Source organism: Oryctolagus cuniculus, chromosome 7 (genome assembly GCF_964237555.1).
Source record: "Oryctolagus cuniculus chromosome 7, mOryCun1.1, whole genome shotgun sequence".
NCBI lineage: Eukaryota > Metazoa > Chordata > Mammalia > Lagomorpha > Leporidae > Oryctolagus > Oryctolagus cuniculus.
Window position 1 is genome coordinate 60,773,273 of NC_091438.1, and position 21,178 is coordinate 60,794,450.

At 61.7% G+C, this 21,178-nt stretch overlaps 1 protein-coding gene across 5 annotated transcripts; it reads right to left on the minus strand.

Moving 5' to 3' along the window:
- Positions 1–10,044: 10,044 nt before the first annotated feature.
- AMPD2 (adenosine monophosphate deaminase 2) lies at positions 10,045–21,123 on the minus strand. 5 transcript variants are annotated; one of them, XM_008264730.4, is made up of 19 exons: positions 20,936–21,123; positions 20,665–20,811; positions 15,984–16,114; positions 15,691–15,821; positions 15,422–15,490; positions 15,207–15,318; positions 14,801–14,987; positions 14,400–14,541; positions 14,195–14,284; positions 13,859–13,988; positions 13,501–13,695; positions 13,258–13,389; positions 12,987–13,150; positions 12,565–12,691; positions 12,321–12,484; positions 11,961–12,081; positions 11,499–11,672; positions 11,254–11,364; positions 10,045–11,107 (listed from the first exon to the last, which is right to left on the minus strand). In XM_008264730.4, coding segments are annotated over exons 1-19 (2,538 nt in total). In that variant the 5' UTR covers positions 20,937–21,123; the 3' UTR covers positions 10,045–10,897. The 5 variants fall into 5 exon arrangements, with proteins under 5 accessions (XP_008262952.1, XP_008262953.1, XP_051713363.1 ...); XM_008264731.4 differs by lacking the exon at positions 20,936–21,123 and having other exon boundaries at positions 20,665–20,919; XM_051857403.2 differs by lacking the exons at positions 20,665–20,811; positions 20,936–21,123 and adding an exon at positions 19,702–19,913.
- Between the last annotated feature and the right edge of the window lie 55 nt (positions 21,124–21,178).

Below are 21,178 nucleotides of genomic sequence, written 5' to 3' on the forward strand. Positions count from 1 at the left end.
AAGGTGTGTTTCGTCTCACCAAATCCATGGCAGGAGTCACCCCAAAAGCCAAGGCAGGCGAGCTCCCATGAGGCATTGGCCCAGGCCAGATGTGGGGCTGGTTGGGATTTAAAAGAAAGAAGCACTGGCGCCGGTGCTATGGCGTAGTGGGTAAAGCCGCTGCCTGCAGCGCCGGCATCCCATATGGGAGCCAGTTCGTGTCCTGGCTGCTCCACTACCGATCCAGCTCTCTGCTCTGGCCTGGGAAATAGTAGAAGATGGCCCAAGTCCCTGGGCCCCTGTACCCACAGGGGAGACCCGGAAGAAGCTGCTGGCTCCTGGCTTCATATCTGCTCAGCTCCTGCCAATGCAGCCATCTGGGGAGTGAACCAGTGGATGGAAGATTTCTCTCTCTGCCTCTGCCTCTGCCTCTCTGTAACTCGAACTTTCAGATAATTAAATAAATCTTTTAAATAGTCATTCAGGAATTGTCTGCATATTTTTAAAAATTTATTTATTTATTTATTTGAAAAAGTTACAGGGAGAAAGGAAGAGAAAGAGAGAGTCTTCCATTCATCTGCTGGTTCACTCCCCAAATGGCCGCAGTGGCCAGGGCTGAGCCAGGCCGAACTCAGGAGCCAAGAGCTCCACGTGGGTCTCCCACATGGGTGCAGGGGCCCAAAGACTCGGGCCATCCTCTGTTGCTTTCCCAGGTACATTAGCAAGGGGCTGGATCAGAAGTGGAGCAGCCGGGACTCGGCGCCTTTACCGGCTGTGCCACAGCAACGGCCTCGGTGCCTAAAGCTCATCACGAGGACACAGCCTGCAGCCGTGTGTGTACTTTAGCCGGCACCAGATCTAGGAGGAAAGGGGGAGAGGTTGTCAGTGCACAGCGGGGGAGGGAGCCGAGTGGTGCATGGAAGGTGGGGTTGCGCAGCTCAGACAGAGTGGCGGGCGGTGCTGGCGAACCTCTAAGTCCTCTCTGGGGTCCTGGTTCTGACTCAGAATCACTACACAGTAGCAAATAGTCCCTAGGGGAAAACAGAGCTGCCCAGGGCGCAGTAAGGGAGTAAAGGAAGGCTCCAGAAGCTTCGGAGGATAGGTCGGGGAGGCGGTCACGGGAGTCCGGGGGCTGGGGGCTGGCTTGGCAGGTGGCAGGTGGAAAAGACTTGACTCGGGCTTCACCTGGTTCACAGAGTGGGGGCAGCCGCAGGGGAGGGGCTGCCGGCCCAGGGAGGAGGCGAGTTGGCTGCAGCCATGGTCAAGGATGTCCTTCAGGCAGGAATCCACTAGGTGGCGCTGCAGAGAGCAGGCGCCGGCCAGCCTCCCGGTTCAGTCCAGGGGACCAGCTCCCACCCTGCCCAGCCATGCAGGGTCCCTTGGCCACCTCATCCACAGAACCTAAATGAAGGAGGCAGTGGGAGACAACAGGTAGGGGCACCGCCTCCAGCCAGACCTCCTGGGTTGGCATCCTGCCTCCCCCCACTGACTACTGTGTGACCTCGGGAAGGTTACTTAGCTCCCTGTGCCCTGTTCCCCTCTGGGTAAACCACAGTACGGGGGTCTTCTTCAACGGGCTCACGCATGTGAAGTCCCTGCCACAGCGCCTCACACATGAGGAACTCCCAGGGGTACCAGCCGCTCTCATCCCTCCCCTCGGGTCTAAATTCAGAGCCCCAAGCTCCTTGCCCCGTGCCATTTGCTGAGCACTCCCGAGGAGCAAAATCCTGGACTAAATGTCATGAACCAAGCCTCCGGCCCCAACACACTCAGTTCCTGTCCGGAGAGGCTCTCAGCTGAGCACCAGGGACAGGGCTGTCTCCTTCCACTGTGGCCTGCACAGAGGCCGAGAGGGAGACCCCGCCCCCAGGACCGTCCCAGAACGCCTCCCTCCTCCCCCTGTCCTGGACGGAGCAAGGCGCCATATCTCCCCGGCTGCGACCAGCACGTGGGGGTGACAGGTGGGCCTTCCTCCCAGCTCTGAGCCTTCCAGGAAAATCCTCTCAGAGATGAAATGATCATGGAACGTGCAGAGTCACTGCAGATGAAGAACAGGGTGGGAGGGGAGCGGGCTTGGAAGCCCAGGTAGGATCTGCCGATAGAGAAAACATGGCCTCACCCCATGGGGCCCACAAAGCTGGAGAATGTGGTTGTCAGATAATGGGGCAGAGCAGGGGTAGTCAAAGAGCCTTTCCAACCAGGCCAGGGCAGTGGGGCCCCACGGATGCCCAATGCGTCTAAGTTGGTGGGCGTGGGTATCTGTAGAGGGCACCCGGGCGGGGGCCCCAGGACAGGGAGTTGCAGGCAAAAGCTGCTGCTCTGACAAGAGTCTCACTACCACCACCCTGTGGACAAATTGGGAACTGCACAAAAAGCTCCCTGTCCTTGGGTGCTTGTGGCCGCTGAAGTCCAGCCTGCAGGCGGCTCACCCAGGAGCTGGCGGCAAACCCCAGACCCAAGATGCCGTCAGTTCAGGCCCTGTCGGCGCCATGTCTTCCCAGCGCACTCACCTTTTCCTAACCTGCACAGAAGTGCTCCAGCAGCCCAGCACTGGCGGGAGAAAGCCACACACCTGGATTCTTCACAGATACCTTGGCCTGAATACGCACACTCCCACAGCCCCAGGGAACTCTGTGGGCACTGAGCCTTGCTCAGCCACAGGATGGGATTGGGGGGGCAGGCAGAACTTTCGTGGATTCACAAGCTCAGGGAAGACGCTCCCTGGAACTCCCCGCCCCAGCTGGGTGACAGCAGAGCCGGTGGCATTGGTAATAGTGGAGCGGTGCCTGCACCTGTGGGCCTTGCAGATTGAGCAGGTTGTGCACTGCCCCAGGACCCCCGGGTGGCCAGGCCTGACTGCCAGCCTGCGCCCAGCATGCAGTGGGGCCCACCCAAGGAAGTGGCATCATTTCCTACATGTACAAAGACACTCAATGGACTGCCATGGCCTTGCCCATGAACTCCTGGGGACAGAGGTGAAGGAGACCCAGGCTCATCCAGGCTGTTCAAAACCGCAGTTCCTGGCCGGCGCCGCGGCTCACTAGGCTAATCCTCAGCCTAGCGGCGCCGGCACACCGGGTTCTAGTCCCGGTCGGGGCGCCGGATTCTGTCCCGGTTGCCCCTCTTCCAGGCCAGCTCTCTGCTGTGGCCAGGGAGTGCAGTGGAGGATGGCCCAGGTGCTTGGGCCCTGCACCCCATGGGAGACCAGGAAAAGCACCTGGCTCCTGGCTCCTGCCATCGGATCAGCGCGGTGCGCCGGCCGCAGCGCGCTGGCCGCGGCGGCCATTGGAGGGTGAACCAACGGCAAAGGAAGACCTTTCTCTCTGTCTCTGTCTCTCACTGTCCACTCTGCCTGTCAAAAAAAAAAAAAAAAAAAAAAACGCAGTTCCTGCTCACTACCCACCAAGCCACTTCTGGTCGACTTTTTTTTAAAAAAAAAAAAAAGATTTATTTGAAAGTCAGAGTTACAAAGAGAGAAGAGAGGCAGAGAGAGAGAGAGGTCTTCCATCTGATGGTTCACTCCCCAATTGGCTGCAACAGCCAGAGCTGCGCCGATCCAAAGCCAGGAGCCAGGAGCTTCTTCCGGGTCTCCCACGGGGGTGCAAGGGCCCAAGCACTTGGGCCATCTTCTACTGCTTTCCCAGGCCATAGCAGAGAGCTGGATCGGAAGTGGAGCAGCCAGGTCTTGAACTGGCGCCCATATGGGATGCTGGCACTTCAGGCCAGGGCATTAACCTGCTGCACCACAGTGCCGGCCCCAACTTTTTTTTTTTTTTTTTTTTTAAGATTTACTTATTTATTTAAAAGTCGGAATTACCGAGATAGAGAAACAGAGAGAGGTCTTCCATCCTCTGGTTCTCTCCCCAAATGGTGGCATCAGCTGGGGCTGGGCCAGGACAAAGCCAGGAGCTTCTTCTGAGTCTCCCACGTGGGTGCAGAGGACCAAACACTTGGGCCGTCCTCCACTGCCTTCCCAGGAGCGTTAGCAAGGAGCTGGATCGGAAGTGGAGAAGCCGGGACTCAAACCAGTGCCCACATGGGATGCCAGCATCGCAGGCAGCAACTTACCCTGCTGTGCCAGAGTGCCAGTATCTCACAAAAGAACTCACTGCCACATGCTTCTCCCCCCCCAAGCCCCTTTCCTGATGCCAGGAGCTGAGCCAAGAGCAGCGGTGGGCCAGGCATGTGCAGCAGGAGGCGGCCTCCTGGGCCGCTGGGGAGCAGGGAGGCGACAGTGCCAAGGGGGGCACTGCAGGGAAGCAAGCAGCTGGGGACGCACGGTTGGCCAGGCCAGCAGCTACAGATGTTCCCCAAAGGGACAGCCGGCGGGCCGCTGGGTCTCAGAGAGGTCAGGGACCGGCATGGTGGCGCCAGGGGCACAGCCGGTGAAGAGGAGTAGGATCTGGAGACGCAAACCGGTTTATTGAATCCCGACTCAGGTATGCACGTTAAGGGGGGGAGGGGGTAACGCGATGTGCGGGCAGAAGGAAATGCGACCTGCCAGTGGACAAGGCTGTGCAAACAAGTGCCGTGGACCTTGTCCCTGGCTTTCTGGCCACTACCTGACGAAACCCGAAGGCCCAGCAGGTGTTGTGGCTCAGCGGGTTAATCCCCCACCTGCAGCACCAGCATCCCATGTGGGCACTGGGTCCCGTCCCAGCTGCTCGGCTTCCCAACCAACTTCCTGCTGACGCGCCTGGAAAAGCAGCGGAGGATAGCCCAAGTGCTTGGGCCTCTGTTCCCACATGGGAGACCCGGATGGAGTTCCAGGCTCCTGGTTTCAGCCTGGCCCAACCCTGGTCATCTGGGGAATGAACCAGTGGAAGGAAGTTTTGATTCTCTCTCTCTCTCTCTCTCTCCATTGCTCCCTCTGTGTAACTCTGCCTTTCAAATAAATAAATAAATCCTTAAAAAACAAACCCGAAGGCCTATCGCCTCGACAGCATCTTGGCTGGCACTACCGGCATCAGATGAGGTGGGATGCAGGCGCTCTGCAGGGTGTGGCCTTGCACAAGTCTGAGCACGCCGCCTGGCTAAGCAGAGGGTGTGCTGTGCCAGTGCCGCGGGCACCTGCAGTCAGAGGACTTGGCCTGGACATGCGAGACTCGGAAGGAGCTCCTGGCTCCCGGCTTCGGATCGGCCCAGCCCCGGCTGTTGCAGCCATATGGGGAGTGAACCAGCTGATGGAAGACTTCTCTCTCTCTCTGTAACTCTGACTTTCAAATAAATAAATCTTTAAAAAGAGAGAAAGAGAGAGAGGGAGGGAGGGAGAACTCAAGCTTCAGAGCACGGATGATTTGCCCAGGAGCTCGCCATGAATGCGCGACAGCTGTACCCCGAAATGGCACTTTGAACCCAGAGGTCCCAAACCAGACATGGGCGTGGCAGGCACCCCCGGAGGGCTGCCCCCGCCCACCCCGGCACACACATGAAAACGCACCCACATCACCCGTCACACAGAACTTCTCTGCTTTCCGCACAAAAGCGGCTTTGCAAAGGTTTCCTATGAGTTACTCACTTAATTCGCCACGGCCAGGATTTCTCTTCCAGCACCCTGCGTATTCTGGAACTCTTGCCAAAAACCCAACTTGCAAAGTGTTGTCAAATATAAAGACATTTGTGTGGGCACCCCGCGTAACACACGCGAACCTGGACACGCGGCCTGCGGAGGCATTCTGTCAGCTGTTTCTCGCGTCCACTTTGGTGTTTTCCTACTTCGCTGCCCCACCCCCTTTTCCCCTCAGCTCTCCACCGTCCCCCGCCCCTCATGAGAGGACAGCAGGGCCCACAAGGCCAAGGGCCTTGGCTCCTCCCCCTCTGCAGACACCCTGAGAGTCCAGGACGCCCAGGGCTTTCTAAGTCCAGCGGAATTGCTCTCACGTTGCCTTCCATGTGATTTGTGCTTAAACCTGTTTTGGAATTTCACAGGAAGCCGTTCACAAACGAGGCAGTACTTTGAGAGAAATCAGCAAATCTGCCACTTCCTCAAGTGTCTCTCAGGACCCCCTGCACTCCTCGATTCCCCCACGAGGGGGCGCCAGAGAGGCGAGCCTGTGCAGGGCTGGGTGGGAGGTGGCCCGGCACAGGGCCCCCAACCACCACCACCGTTCTGCCCGTTCCATACGGTTTTGTAACCCAAGGGACAGTGCCCCTGCGCAGATTTCATTCAGGGTGCATCTCACTTCTGGAACAAAGCAGGTCTATTTCCTTATTTTAATGCTGAGACCTTTTACAATACTGTTGGCCCCTGTTTGAAACCTTTCAAAGGATGATCTGTCATCTATTTATCTATCTATAGAGTTACAGATAGAAATCTTCCATCTGCTGGTTCACTCCCCAAATTGGCCTCAATGGGTGGGGCTGGGCCAGGAGGAAGCCAGGAGCTTCCTCTGGGTCTCCCATGTGGGTGCAGGGGCCTTCTTCTGCTGCCTTCCCAGACCATTGAGAGGCAGCTGGATCAGAAGTGGAGCAGCCAGGACATGACTGGCGCCCACAGGGAATGCCAGTGTCGCAGGCAGCACTTAACCTGCCACACCACATCACCAACCCCCTGCTTGAGACTTTTTAATTTCCTTTGCTGTGGTCCCCTGCACTGTCCGTGTGGGAGGCAGAGGCCCTGGTTCCTGCCTGCAGAGCTGAGGGAAGATGGTGCCTGCTTCAGAGGCATCCACACCTGGGCAGGCACCAGGAGCATGATGGGATCACCAGAGACGGAGGGAGGCAGGAGGTGTGGCAAGGCAGACAGCCAGCAAAAGCACTCCGGCTCATTGCTATCAAGAGCAGAAAGGAAACTGTATCTTAGTCCCGGTGACTACACTCGTGGGCATCTAGGGACTAACCTGCAGGACCTCAATGCAAGGTGACAGCAGCAGGTGTCCGGGGCAGTGCTGAAGGCACTGCCTGGGACGGCCATGTCTGCTCTCAGGGTGCCTGCATGTGAGTCCTGGGTCTCTTTATTTATTTATTTTTTCCTGGATCCGCTTCTGATTCCAGCTTCCTGCTACTGTGCACCCTGGGAGGCAGCAGGTGACGGCTCTGATACTTGGCTCCTGCCACGCACGTGAGAGACCTGGATTGAGTTCCAGCCTCCTCAGTTCGGCCTCACCCAGCCCTGGCTGTTGTGGACATTGGGGAATGAACCAGCAGATGGAAGATATCTCTCTCTCTCTCTCAAATCAGTAAAAATTAAGATGTAAATATAGTAGCAAGTATTTATTGAGTGTCTATGTTGTGCTTTCTATCCAGGGACTCAACCCCTGAGTAGCGTGCAATTATCCTCATGAACCATGTGACATATATGGAGGCACAGAGAGGGGAAGTCACGTGCCCAGGGTCACAGGCAAGAAAGGGGCGGCCTGGCTCCAGAGGGCACACTGTTAGCCATGACATTCGGCCCCGGTTACTAAGAGGACAGCTGTGACACAGAATCAGGGTCAAGCTCACCATGGGGCATAGCAATTGAAGTTTACATGTATTGGGTATTTTAAATAAATGTAGAAACACATGCTAAAATAACCTTAAAACGAAAGAGAGAGAGAGAGAGAGGTAAAATAATTAAGGAGCCAGCACTGTGGCATAGAAGGTTAAACTGCCGCCTGCAGAGCCGGCATCCCATATGGTGTAGGTTCTAGTCCCAGCTGCTCCGCTTCTGACCCAGCTCGCTGCTGATGCACCTGGGAAAGCAGTGGAAGATGGCCCAAGTACTTGGGCCCCTGAACACACTTGGGAGACCTAGAAGAAACTCCTGGCTCCTGGCTTCAGCCTGGCCCAGCCCTGGCCATTTCGGTCATTTGGGGAATGAACCAGTGGATGGCAGATTCTCTCTTTCTCTCCCCTTCTCTGTTTCTGATGTTAAAATAAATATATAAAGTCTTTTTTAAAAGATAACCTGAAACACCAAAAGTATACCAATTAAGATTTCAACAATTGGGCCGGCACTGTGGTACAGCAGATTAAAGCCCTGGACTACGGTGCTGGCAATCCACAGGAGTGCTGGTTCGAGCCCTGGCTGCTCCACTTCCAATTCAGTTCACTGCTAACAAGCTCTGGGAAAGCAGTGGAAGATGGCCCAAGTGCTTAGGCCTCTGCACCCACTTGGGAGACTAGATACAGCTCCTGGCTCCTGGCTGAAGCCTGGCCCAGCCCCAGGTGCTGTGGCCATCTGGGGAGTGAACAAGCAGATGGAAGATCTTTCCCTCTCTGCTCTGTAACTCTGCCTTTCAAATAAATAAATAAATGTATATATATAAATCCTCACAAATATTTCAGGCATGCAGCTGAGCAAATACTGGTTCAAATCAGCAGGAGTGATTTTTCTTCTTATCATTTCTGTCTACTTTCCAAATTTTTTGAGCAAAAATGTTTTTCTTTTCAGGTAGGAAAAGGTATTACAGCCTTTCTATTTTAAGACTGTTTGTGGTAAGTGTTTCAAGAAGTTTCTGAGAAACTGAAATTGTGGAGAGGCTGCTGACACAACTTTGAGCAATGCTTGGGGCCGGGCCCCAAGACAAGCAAGTGGGACGCAGCATCTGTTAAATGACACATTCTACGAGCAAATAAAGGAACCTGAGTGCCGGCAAGCGGTCAGGCAGTTGTTGCCTTCAAGGAACCTTCTAGAAAGATCTCCTAACTCCGCCTCATTTCACAAAGCTCATGAGCATTATGAAATACCCCGGCCTCCTTGGAAAGCCGGTTCCGGGGCCAGCGCTGTGGCACAGTGGGTTAATGCCCTGGCCTGAAGCGCCGGCATCCCACATGGACACCAGTTCAAGTCCTGGCTGCTCCAGTTACAATCCAGCTCTCTGCTATGGCCTGGGAAAGCAGTAGAGGATGGCCCAAGTCCTTGGGCCCCTGCACCTGTGTGGGAGACCTGGAGGAAGCTCCTGGCTCCTGGCTTCGGACAGCACAGCTCCGGCTGTTGCGGCCAATTGGGGAGTGAACCAGCGGATGGAAGACCTCTCCCTCCCTCTCTCTCTGCCTCTCCTCTCTCTGTAACCCTTTTAAATAAAATAAACAAATATTTAAAAAGAAAAGAAAGTCGCTTCCCATCACCATGAGATCAGCGTTCCTCGGGCATACAAGGCCCAGTATTGGGGCAGCCCTGGACGCTGGGCCCCAGTTCAGGCCCTGCCTCTGGCCATTTTCACCTCCGAAGGCTATGGCCCCAACCAGCATCAGCCAGAGCTGCCCAGCCTCTCGCTCACTGTGCAGTTCCACAGTGAGCCCTGACGCATGAATGGCGAGGCAGATCCGGGGACCAAAGGGCCTGGGGCTGAAGCCAGGAGGCCTAGCTAGTGGCCCTCAGCAGGCAGGGGGCTGGGAGCTCCTCGCAGGCTCCTGAGCAGCCCCTGGGCCAGGGGCAGACGTGTCCTCCTGCCAACCCAGAGGGCTTTGCCAGGGCAGCCGACAGTCGGCAAGCCCCTCAGCCTCCGCTGCTCCCCAGCCAGTCCCTCCGTCACCGGGGCTCCGGCAGCCTCAGGCTGACTGTCCTGAAGGCAGCTGCCCCTTCCCTCAGTGGTAGCAGCCAGCCGTCAGCTCCCCTGGGGCCTGGCTCGTGACACGGGCAGCAGCCTCCAGCCTCCTCTGGGCCTTGGAGGTGCTGGGAAATCCCATGCCTACCACAAGACAGAAGCCCAGCAGGTGCAGGCTGCAATCAGCACGCACAGACTTGCTCAGGGCTCCCGCAACAAAACGTGCGCGGGAGCTGGCAGCCATCTGGCCACACTGCCCACCGCCCACGGGGGAGTGCAGGGGCAGGCCGGGAGAGGGCGTTCCTCACAAGCGCCCTGCGGGAGCCCCACACCCACACTTGCCGGGACTGCTTTTAGACCAGGCTGTCCGTTGAGGCTGGGACTGAGAGGGTAGAGGGTGGCAAGGGGACACTCGCCCCAGCCGGCGTGATAGGGATGTGCTGCTGCACACCTAGGGCCAGGTGTGCTCCCCCACAGGGCAGGCATGATAAGGGCTCAGAAGGCCTCTCCCGCAGCCCTCCCCCGTCGGGGTCCACCCGCCACACACACACATCCCCAGCCCCCCACCCCTTCCCTACAGACTTCACCTGCCCACTACCTTAAATACTCTTTATTTCTCATGCACTAGGAAAGGTGGCTCGTACGAAACACTGTGTTTCACAGAGGACCTCGGGACACAGTATGGGGGGCTGGCAGGGGTCCAGGTCCGGTGGAAGCTCTGGGGGCCACCGTGGGGAGCAGATCCAGCACCCTCCAGCTGCAGGGGCCCCTGACACAGCACAGGGCGGCTGCCCCCTCCCACAGAGGCATGAGAAGCTGACACCAGAAGAGAGCAGGCAGGCCAGGGAAGGGACGGAGAAGGCGGCTTGCTGGGCAGTGCCCGGGTAGTGACTCGGTGGAGGCGGTGGTCCTGCAGCTCCGGGCCAAATGCATCCCCTCAGACCAGGCGGCCCAGAGCTGGGACCAGGCCCTTAGCCTGACTCTACCCAGCACAGAGCACAGACCCTCGGCCGCACCGTGCCCAAGGCAGAGGTACAGCCCACCTGACTGCCCCTCTGCCACATAAACAGGACAGGGGCCAGCACTTCGGCCTGGCCGAGGCTCAGATTTGCCCAGGCTAGACCCTAAAAGCTAAAGGAACAAGCCCCACGACCACCACAAGTCTCTGAGGACACTGAGGACACCCACAGGACAGCCAGGCCTCCAAGGACCCCAGGACAGGACCACCAGCAGGGCCCGCCCTCCAGTCTCGGCCATCAGCAGCCACCTGGGCCAACACGATGGCGAAGCGCAGGTGCCCGGGCCCAGCTTTCAGTGGGGTGGCCCAGGGACAGCACGCGGTCAGAGACATGCGGGACAGAAACAAAGGACAGAGACATGCAGTGACCAGAACAGGATGGGAGGGGGCCAAGCACAAAACGCGGTGACGGTGCCGAGGCGGAGCGGGCTCACTGGGGCCCCGGGCTCGTGGCGACGCCCGCCTCCTCCGGGATGGTCTCCAGCATCTCACTCTGGACGGCCTGTGTGATAAGCGCCAGCTCCTGGCACAGGGTCTCGTGGCGGTAGCCCACACGGATGTCCGGCACGTTGGTGCGACGGATGTCATTGCCCTCAGGGCCCTCCTTGGTGTAGTTGGGTCCCAGCCAGTGGCTCTTCACCTGCCGGGGCCAGGTGGGGCAGGGTGGGCAACAGGCATGGCTGCAGCCAGCCCCGTGGGCCCATGCACCACACCAAACCACCCCAGGGCCAAGGTCAGGACCCAGTGCAGAGGAGCGGAGGGGCAGTCCAGGCGGGCAGTGCGTACCTTGTGGGAGAAGCCACTCATGAGCACGCTGTTGCGGGCCAGCTCACACATGTCGCAGGAGCTCAGCTTCCACACCTGGGTGGCGATGCTGTACTCTTCCATCAAGGGCTCCTGCACAGGCCAGGCTCCCTGAGACGGGCAGGCCCCCGCCGCGCCATCTCCCTCCCACCTCCAGCCACACCCCACCTGCAGCGGGCAGCACCAACCCAGAGCGTAGCGGGGGAGGCCTGCCTGCCGGCTCTGACCTTGGTGAAGTGGAACTGCAGGGGGTCATCAGTGGACAGCGAGACCATGAGGCCCCGAGACAGGTACTCGGGCAGCGGGTTCCGGTGGTAGCTGAGAAAGAGGCTGTTGTTGCTGAGCGGGGACATGGCGATGCCGATCTGCGCCAGGTAATACAGGTACTGCAGGACGGGGGCCTGCGTGTGCAAGATGGAGGACGGCCTGTCAGGTGGCCGCGGGGGCTGTGGGTCAGGCTGGAGGGAAGGAGGACGGGGGCCCAGGCCAGCCCTGACATGCACATGGAGAGTGACGGCCAGAATCGAAGTGGGGGCCCCCGGCCTGGAGGCCGGGGTGGGGGGGCACACTGGTGCTCCAGGGAAGGAGGAGTGCCACTTCAGGGCCGGGAGGGGAGGACCCGCTGCCGAGGGGCCCGGGTGACGCCCCGGAGGAAGGCGACCGGCCGGGAGGGCGGCGCAGAGCCTGACCTTGCGCAGGAGCAGCCCGTGGGAAATGTTCTCGGCCAGCATGAAGGCTGACACCAGGTGGTGGATGGGCCCGGCCTCCCCGCAGTGCGGCCTCAGCACAAACGTGTGGAAGCCCCTCTGCCTGGGGAGCACGAAGACAGGGTCAGCCGCGGGCTCCCCTGAGCTCCCGGGCCCCCGCCCCAGCACACGCGTGCTCTCCCACCAGTGCCTGCGGGCCTGGGGTAACCGGGGAGGAATGGAGCCCCGAGGACACAGAAGGAGCCCATGTGGTCCGGGCACAGAAGCCGTATGTGGGTCAGGAGTCCAGAGAGCCCAGAGCGAGGCCTGCTGGGTGGGAGGCCATGCGGCAAACAGAGGCACCTGCGCAGGTGGTTCAACGTGGCCATGTTGGCAAAAGTGTAGTACAGGTAGTAGGCGTACGGCGGGTTGTCCTCCTCCATCCAAGCCTCGGGCAGGGGGCTCTCTAGGTTAAAGATGTGGTTCTCGGGCTTGGACTCATCATCCACGCTGTCAAAACCATCCACCTGGCACAGGACCCCCCCGGTCAGGCCTGGCACCGAGGTGGGCGGTCGGCCCTGCACCCAGCCCTGGGCTGCCTGCTCACGTGCTCCAGGAAGAGGTGCAGCTCCGGGTGGCTGGCCGGGTGTATCGTGGCCTCGAACAGAGGCAGGAAGATGTTCTCCAGCATCTCCTGGAAACTGGCTAGCTGGCCCTTGGTCCGGTATACGTCACTGCAGCGAGACACAGCACACGGGCGTATACAGGTCAGGGCCCGCACCCCCGGCAGGCCAGTATGGGGCAGAGCCCAGCTGGAGGGCACAGCGGCACACCTGAACCACACTAGGAAGGCGAGGACACCCCGGGGGGCTGCTGGACAGACCACAGGTGGGGCCGTGAGGCCCCCTTCCTCACATTCCAGAGAGCTCGGCCGGGACAGGGAGGCTCAGCCACGCCAGGATGGCGGGAGGCAGGTCCTGGGCCTTGAATGTGGTCCCCACGATCCCTCCCACGGCCAGGGACACTCACAAGAGGCGGGGCACCTGCACGAGCCAGCGCACGTTGGGGGAGTGCACGCGGTGTGTCACGGCCCACCGCGCCAGCTTGTCCCACTCGTCCCGCGAGCGCCCGTAGATGGAGAGCCGCAGCTCCGCATTCTGGTATTTGCTCTCCTCCAGGTCCGACATCACCTCCTACAGGCGCGTGTGGAGCAGCAGTCACGCCCAGGCTTCCCGCCCAGCCCCCGTCACAGCACCCTGATACCCAGGCTCGCTGCTCAGCACCGGGGATGCCTCCTCACCTTGATGATGTGAGCAAAATACTTCCCAGACACCCTGTTGTCAGTCTTGATGAAGATCTCTCGGAGGACAGACTCCCCGATAGGGTTGTACTTGGCATTGAACTTGTCGAAGCGATGGAAGGTGTTCCTGTCCTAGGGGAGAGGGGCAGGCCGGGTCACCCTTGACCTCCGCCCCGCCCCACCCCACCCCTCCCCACCCCATGGTGCGAAGCCAGCCCCTCAGCCCCTGCCGCTGGGACAGACCGCGTGCACGTCGAGCGTATCCACGCTCAGGTCGTAGGCCGTGAGATTCATGCTCTCGAAGACCTCCCGCAGCGTCTGCTCGCGGCCCTGCTCCACGTGCACAATCTCCTCCAGGTGCCGCTTCATCGCCCGCTTGATGAAGCGCAGCAGGTGCTTCTGGTTCATGCAGGACGAGGCGTGGATGTGCGTGTCCACCTGGCGGGGCGGGGAGCCACTGGGTCCAGCAGAGACCAGGAAGGCGGGCAGCGCGGCAGGAGGAAGGAAGAGGACCGTCCCCACTGGGCACCGGGTGGGCTCCCCGGCCCTGGAGAGGGAGGTGTGCAGAGGGGCGGGGCGGGGTGGGACGCAGAGAGCCCACCTTGCGGATGTTGTAGAAGTCTCGATGCGGCACTTTCTTCTGGGCGGCCAGCTCCTTCATCTCGTTGAGCAGCACGTGCATCTGGAACTTGGAGCTCAGGTACTGCAGCCGGCGGTAGCAGAATGACTTTCTGGGCAAGAGGACAACGAGGCAAGGGCTCAGGCCCTGAAGGGAGGCCCAGGCAGCAGAGCCAAGGGAGGAGGCAGCCCAGAGGGCTGCAGACGGAGGGGGCTTGGGCTCGGGGGCTAGGGAGAGGCATGAGACTAGGTGGCAGAGGCCCGGGGCAGGGCTGCGGCTAGAGAGCAAGCCAAGTGTCTGGGAAGGGCAGGGACTCACATGGGGCCATTGATGATCAGGGCCATCAAGACGTTGACGTCAGCCACAAATTCCTGCAGGTCAGGGTAGGGCAGCTCCACCTCGGAGCAACTGGCGTGTAGGGGAACGCGGGTAAGGAGAGCGAGCCAGGTCCTGCAGCCCCTCCCTAGGCAGCACAGCCTCCCACATCTGGGTACCCCCCTTCCATACACCACACCCTTCTTACTTCTCGTCTGGATCCCTGCGGGTGTAGACGTGCACCACACCACGCACCATGCGCAGGCCCAAGCCCAGGTCACCAGGCATGGTGCTTGGCTCACAGTGCTCATACGGGTGCTGCTCCAGTGCGGGGGGGTGTACCGGGGCATCTGTGGGGGTGGGAAGGCAGCGTCAGAGCCAGGCTCTCCCAGGCCACCCTCTGCCCAGCTCAGAGGCCCTGCAGATAGCGACAGACATCAAAGGCCACACTGCGACGGTTCCCCACCACCACCACCACCTCCCCTCCAGGCTGCCAAGAAGCTGGCCTGAGCGTGGCCCGAGTGGGAGAAGTAGACAGGGCTGGGACCCACAGCTCCAGGAGCCCTGAAGAGCAGGGCACTTGGGGTGGGGCAGGGACGGGGGTCCCACCAGCAGACACGGGGGTGTCAGGGCCTTGCTCGTAGGTCCGAGTCTCCAGGGGCTTCTCGGCCAGCTGCTGCAGGTAGCGGCGGGTAGTGGGGCAGAAGCTCTGCAGGGACAGAGCCATGTACTTCTCTCGGATGAAGAGCGCCCGCACCACACTCTTGGCGGCGTCCAGCAGGTCTGTGAATGGCACCTGCAACCGAGGACATGGGCTCACTCTCAGCTCCACCTCCACCCCCCAGGCCTTTCTCTGCCTGACCCCAGGGGATACTCCCACCATTCCCAGGGGCTCCCAGTCGCTCTCTTTGTCCCCCCAACCTCCAGGGTTGTGGGAAGAAAACTACCCTCTCTAGCCTCCATCCTCCACCCCCGCCCCCCGCCCGGGCTCCCAGGGACCCCGACCCCTGCTCACTCCGCACTTCTCCTCCCCGGAGATGGTCACACGCTGAAATTCCCGCTCCAACATCACATCCCGCTCCCGCAGGCCCCGGTCGCCCTGCCCCTCGCCCTGCTCCTTGTACAGCCTAGGGCAGAAGGGAGAGGAGGCATGTGAGGGAGGGCCTGGAGCCAGCAGCTGAGGGGCGCCCGCTCAGTCCCCCACTCCCCGCGCCCTGCCGCCCTCCTCACTGTAGGTCCGAGTCACTGTCTGTCTTCAGGAAATCTTGCTTGGCCCGCAGCAGGATGTCAGGCTCCAGCCTAGAGGCACGGAGGGGAGAGTCAGAGAGAACGCCAGGGCTGGCCCCTGCTCCCGGTCCCACACACACACAGAGCAGACCTGAGCTCAAGCCGCAGGGCTCCTCAACCTCCCCTTGGGCCCCCAAGGGAGGATGGGCTCTGAGAGGGGTGGAGAGGGGCGGAGGTAGCCCGAGGGCACGGGCACTGGCACTGCGGCTCACTTGACATCCTGGCTGATCTGGCGCTCCAGCCGCTGCCGCCGCTCCTCCAGCTGCTCGATGGGGCTCTCCTCCGGGAACTCATAGGGGGCACTACGGAGCTCACTCTCAGCCAGCGAGCGGGTGAACAGCTCCTGGGGGAGTCATGCAAGTCAGCCCGGGCCTCCCCTGCAGGGTCTGGGGAAGAGGTGAGGGCAGCAGGGGCATGGGGCACTTGGGAGCGGCCAAGCACGGGGTGAGGGCCAACCGAGCATGGGGGCGCAGGGCGCAGAGGTGCAGGTGGCTCCTGGCCATACCTCGGCAATCTCCTTGCATTTGCCATCCATGGACGTGCGCAGGTCAAGCGGGAAGTGCTTGAGGCAGGGGGCAGGGCCCGGCAGGGATCGGGCGGACTGCAGCGGCGGGGCCCCCAGGCCACCCCGAGCCTCTGCAGAGACAGCGATGCCAGGGTCACCGGGTGGAGGGGCAGGGCCTGCGCACTCCTGGAAGCCCTGGACTCCTGCCCACCCCGGAGCCAGTCCCCGAGAAAGGTCAGGGCCTGGCAAGTGGGCGGTCCCTCCAGAGAGGCTCCCAAAGGACCTCTCCCTCAGTTAGCACAGGGACCCCTCACCCACTCCAGAGCCATAGGTAGAGGGCCTGCGCATGCTCCCAGAACAAGCAGATTCACTACCCAAATAAGAACCTGAATCCTGGACTAGGGTCCACTCCCTTGGGCCATGAGAACGTCCCCCACGTGACTGCCTCCCAGAAGCAGGCACATTCCTGTATGCGTGCACATACATGTGCATGAGCACACAGAGATGTGCACGGACACACACCAGGCACTAAGGGCCAGAAGAGCCAGGTGGCTGCATCAGGGTCCCCCCGCCTGTGGCTTGCGGGGCAGGCAACCCAGGATCAGCTGCCCTGGATTAGCAGCTCCTCTACCCAGAGGGCAGGGCACTGCCATTCAGACCTAGGGAGCAGCCCCCGAGGGAAGAGGGGGAGGAGAGGAGAGGACTTGCGGTGGGGGGAGTCCTGCCTCCTCCCCAGGCCCCCAGGGCTGCCAAGATGTGGCCGGCCCAGCCTGTCCCTCCCACTGCTGGCTGCCCCTCCAAAGAGAGCTGCCACAAACAAGTCTGTGGCACTCAGAGGCCCCAGGATCTGGGCCAGAGGCCCCATGGAGGTCCCTGGGGGAGGCAGCATCAGAAGCCAAGGGTCCTTCTCCATCAAGGGCAAAACTTCTCGTCTCACCACCAGGAGGCTAACACAAAAGGCCTTGAACCTGCTTGTCTTTAAGGGCTGCTCAAGCCCCCAGTTCACCCCAAAAGCCCTCCCTGGGCTCAGCAGCCCCAGCGTCCCCAGCAGGGAGCTCTCCGTACCCAGCCAGCCTGGGGGTGGGAGGGGAGAGCTCCCTCCAGCCTGGCTCAGGAGAGCACTGGAGGTAACCAGCTTTAAAGTCTGTGCCCACTGCCCGATACTCCAGGTCTGGTCCTAAGACTGGACAAAGGGAAGAGGGAGGTGCCTGTCCCAGATGCGGGAGCCAGCCCCCTGCTCACTCTGCTCCCTGCCTGGACCCTACCTGCAGAGTTCAGGCAGCTCCGGCCAGCAGCCCTGTGCCCCTGGCCTGCCTGTTTGTCGAATGAAGCTTCAGCCAGTCCCCCAGGACGGCTCAGGGGCCGGCACGGGCTGTACCAAGTGCAGCTGCAGGCAGGGGAGAGCCTGGGATGGCTGTGAGCAGAGGGCTGGGGGGACTTCAGGGAAGTCTGGAAATCAAGGGAAGCAGCCTGTGGGCTGGGAGGTAGAGGAACTGCAGAACTGAACCCGGCCTTCACCTCTGCAGGGCCAGGGAGAACCCCCCGCCAAATGCAAGGCTCCCGGGGGAGAAGCAGGGTAGGGCTGAATCAGGCAGGCTGGCAGGGAGGGGCCAAGCCTCCTTAAAATCCACTGCCCAAGGGGACAGTGAGCGGGCAGGGCCCAGCTGGCCAAAGGGCAGGAGGGGAGAACAGGAAAGGGGCACAGCCCTCCTCCGCTGCACACCAGCTTCCTCGGCCTAGTGGCCTTGTTGCTCACCACTGTCTCCATCCTGACCACAGGGCCCCTGAGACACGGCCTTTGCTGGGGAGAGGAGCTGGCTGGCAGCTGGACCTGTGGCCTGGTCTGGGCAGGGGCGAGTCACTGAGGCTTTCGCACTGCTGCACCGCTCAGGGTCTGATTCCCGCCCACCCCCCAAGCCTCCAGCTCCTGCTCCAAGCCCACAGGAAGGGACGGGTCAGGCTGTCCCGGAGAAGGGGGGACTAGAACCGGGAGCTCTCCTGCCTGCCTCTGTTCCCGCTCACTGGCAAGTTCTAGCTCTCGGAGGCTTCGAGCCGTCTCCAAGCGGGGCGGTGAGCAGTCCCTGCCCAGCCTCGCACGGCTGGCTGCTGGAGGAGGCTCGGCGAGATGAACCTCCGCAGGAGCCCCGCACAACACCAGGCTCCGTGCCAGCGCACAGCCCCCCTCACTGGGCACGGCGGGAGGTTCGCAGGGCCCAGGGGCAGCGCAGGGAAGGGTAGGAGAGGGGACGATGCTCGCTCTTACTTGCAAAAGGGCAGAGAAGGAAGAGGAAGGAAAGATGGGTATCAGCTCCACGCCCAGGGTGCGAGGTCCTTGCTCGCCTGAGGACTCTGATCCCTCACACAGGGCCCCAGCTGACTCCTAATCTCCTGCAAGAGGCTGGTCTGTGTTGGCTCCTCACCAGCTGCCGCGAAGGCCCTAACCTCAGCCTGGCCCCCAGCCGGCGGCCCGGGGCCTCCACAGCAGCGTTGGGAGTTACAAGCCAGGTTCTAGCGGCCACAGCCATCCCGCCAGTCTGCTGGTCGTTGAAGAGAGCTCTGAAGGGTTCACCGGAGATGACACCCAGGCACCCAGGCCAAGCTCCAAGGCTCAGCTGCCTACTATGGAGGAGGTCTCTGGCCGCAGCACCACAGATACACACACCCACATTCACACAGGGGAGTCAAGCAGAAGCCAGATGGGGCTGCCCCCAGCCACTCCCACCAACTCCAACATCCTGGCCACCAAGATTGCCTCAGTAGGCAGGGAGGTGCCCAAGTCTGTGACCCACAAGTATCAGACACCCACCGTCTGACCACCCACGAAAGTCTCCTGTTCAGCAACAGGGCAACCAGGACAGACCGAGCCCTAGGACACACGAAAGGCCTGGACCTCGGCAGAGACCCCCAGGGCAGTAGAGACCTCAGACCAGACAACTTCAATAGCATAAGACAACACAGCAGGAAGGGGACTGAGCTATGGGTAGGAAGCCAGGGGCTGGGAGGGTGACCTGGTCAGCCAGGCAGGGGAGGGTCCTTCCTCAGCCACGGGGGGGGGGGGGGGGGGCCTGGGGCGTCGCAGGCGGCAGGCTGACTGCTCAGCAAGCACAGACCTGGGCAGCTGAGCCCCCGGGAGGCAGGTACTGCCGCACCACACCGCCTGCCCCAATGCTGCAGAGACGCCTACAGCCTGAGAGCTCAACCAAGAGGTGCAGGGGCCATGCGGTACCCCCAAGGACAGCCCATCCCCTTCAGGGACTCACAACCCACCCCAGGAATGGGCCAGCGGCAGAGGCAGGGGAGCCCCCATTCAGACCCCCAGGAAGGGCAGCCTCCAAGTGGGGTCCTGCAAAGAGAAACTACCCTCAGGGGAAGCCTGAGCCTGCCGGTCAAGGCCCCCACGCCTCCACTCCATGCACACACACTTCCCACATGCACACACCAACACGTGTGCACACACACACCTCTCGTTGCACCCACTCCTTGTTACGGGGAGCAGCATCACTGACACAGAAACCTGGCACCCCCCCAGCTCGCCTGCCTCCCCACTGCACTTCCCAAGCCAGCCATCGCTGGGACTGAGGGCAAGGCACCAGCAGCAGCAGCAGGGTGCCAGGGAAGGCGGGTCCCCCCACCCCCGGGCGGGGTGGGGGGGTTCAGGAGCCATCCGCGGTGGAGGTGAGGCAGAGCCAGTACCTGAGGACAGGAAGCCCGCACTCACCTGGAACGGCGGCAGCCGAGGCCTGCAGACTGCCCCGCTTCTTAAAGGGGTACTTGGCCTTGGGCTTGCCGGGGCCAGATGGATAGGATGCCATGGCTGGGGCCACGGCGACAGCGGGGGAGTCTGAGCCGCACCGGCTGGGGCCTGGCTCTGCCACATCCAACCCCTTCCTCCGCCCCGCCCCCAGCGGGAGTGACTGATGCAGGAAGCAGCGCCCCGCAGGCGGAAGAGGCCCTGGCCACGATTTCTGATGTTGTCTAGGCAACGTCGGCGAGTGGGGCCTCCATCCCGGCCCCTTAGCCCTCGAGTGACGCGACTGACGGCGGCCGGATCTGGGGGGCGGGGTGGAGACTACCAGATCGGGGAGGGCCGGCCTCCAGCTCGCCACTAACCGCACCCACACCCCGCCACCCCCCACCCCCGCTCAGGAAACCTCCCCCCGCCCCGGCCAGGGCTCCAAAGTCCAGGCTGGCTGGTCCAGCCAGCCGGAGAGCAAAAGACCGCCGTAAAGAGGAATCCGGCCGAGCTCGCCTAGTTCAGAACCCACTCCTCGCAGGGCAAGGCGGGGCAGGCGCGCTCCGTCCAAAACCCGGCGCCTCGAGGCGAGGCTCTGCCCCCTCTGCTCCTCCACCTGACCCCCGGCTCCAGGGGCAGCCCAGCTCACGGAGGAGGGAGTGGAACGGAGAATCCCAGCCCAGGAGGGAGGGGCCTGCCTTGGGAAAATTCCACGGACCGGCGGAAGCTACCTCCCAGGAAGCCAGGGGCTCTTCTGGGGTCTGGGGAAGGGACGCCCCGCCACCCCACCCCCAGCCGCTTCTGACTTTCCCTTCCACACTCGCTCCGCTTCCCCAGCCTCTTCCCGAGGTCCTGCAGATTGTGCCAAGACCCCCACACTCTTGTCACCCTGGCCACAGCACCTCTGAGTCCAGAGACCCTCGCCCCAACATACGCGCACACACTTACCCGAGGCCATGCTGCCTGAATCCCGAGGGGCACTGGGGGAGCCGCCCGCGAGGGTCTGCACAGCCGGGAAGCCCGGGTCGTGAGGGAGGGGAGAGGGGCTGGGCCCCAGACCCCGGCCAAGTCGCTCCAAAGGGCCGTGACCTGGCACTGGGTTGGGGAAAGTAGGGCAGTTTTTCAAAATTTCCAGCCGGCTGCGGGCGAACCGCAGCCGACCTCGGCCGACCGAGTGGCCTCGGGCAACCCCGGCGTCCCGACCCCCCAGCCAACGCACTGGAGAAGCGGGCAGGCCACGTGCTCCCCCAGCCAGCAGGACCCGGAACTCGTCCGGGTTTCTCGCAACACGCCTTGGGTATGTGGCGCCGGACTCCCGTGGCTGGCCAGAGGGGAACCGCGCAACAGGTGCGACCCCACCCGAACCCCAGCGGCGCCGCGCCAGTCTCCGTGGCCCCAGGCCCCGCGGCCCCGCCCCCGGGCTGGCCCCGCCCCGCCCCTTTTCCCGGGCGCCACGTGGGCT

What these genes read in the sequence shown, in the direction of transcription:
- AMPD2 (XM_008264730.4), bottom strand. An exon ending in GACAGTGACTCGGACCTACA is followed by an intron (nt 15,319 to 15,421) that starts GTGAGGAGGGCG and finishes CTTCTGCCCTAG; the next exon opens with GCTGTACAAGGAGCAGGGCG. An exon ending in GTGCAGGTGCCCCGCCTCTT is followed by an intron (nt 12,692 to 12,986) that starts GTGAGTGTCCCT and finishes GTCTCGCTGCAG; the next exon opens with TGACGTATACCGGACCAAGG.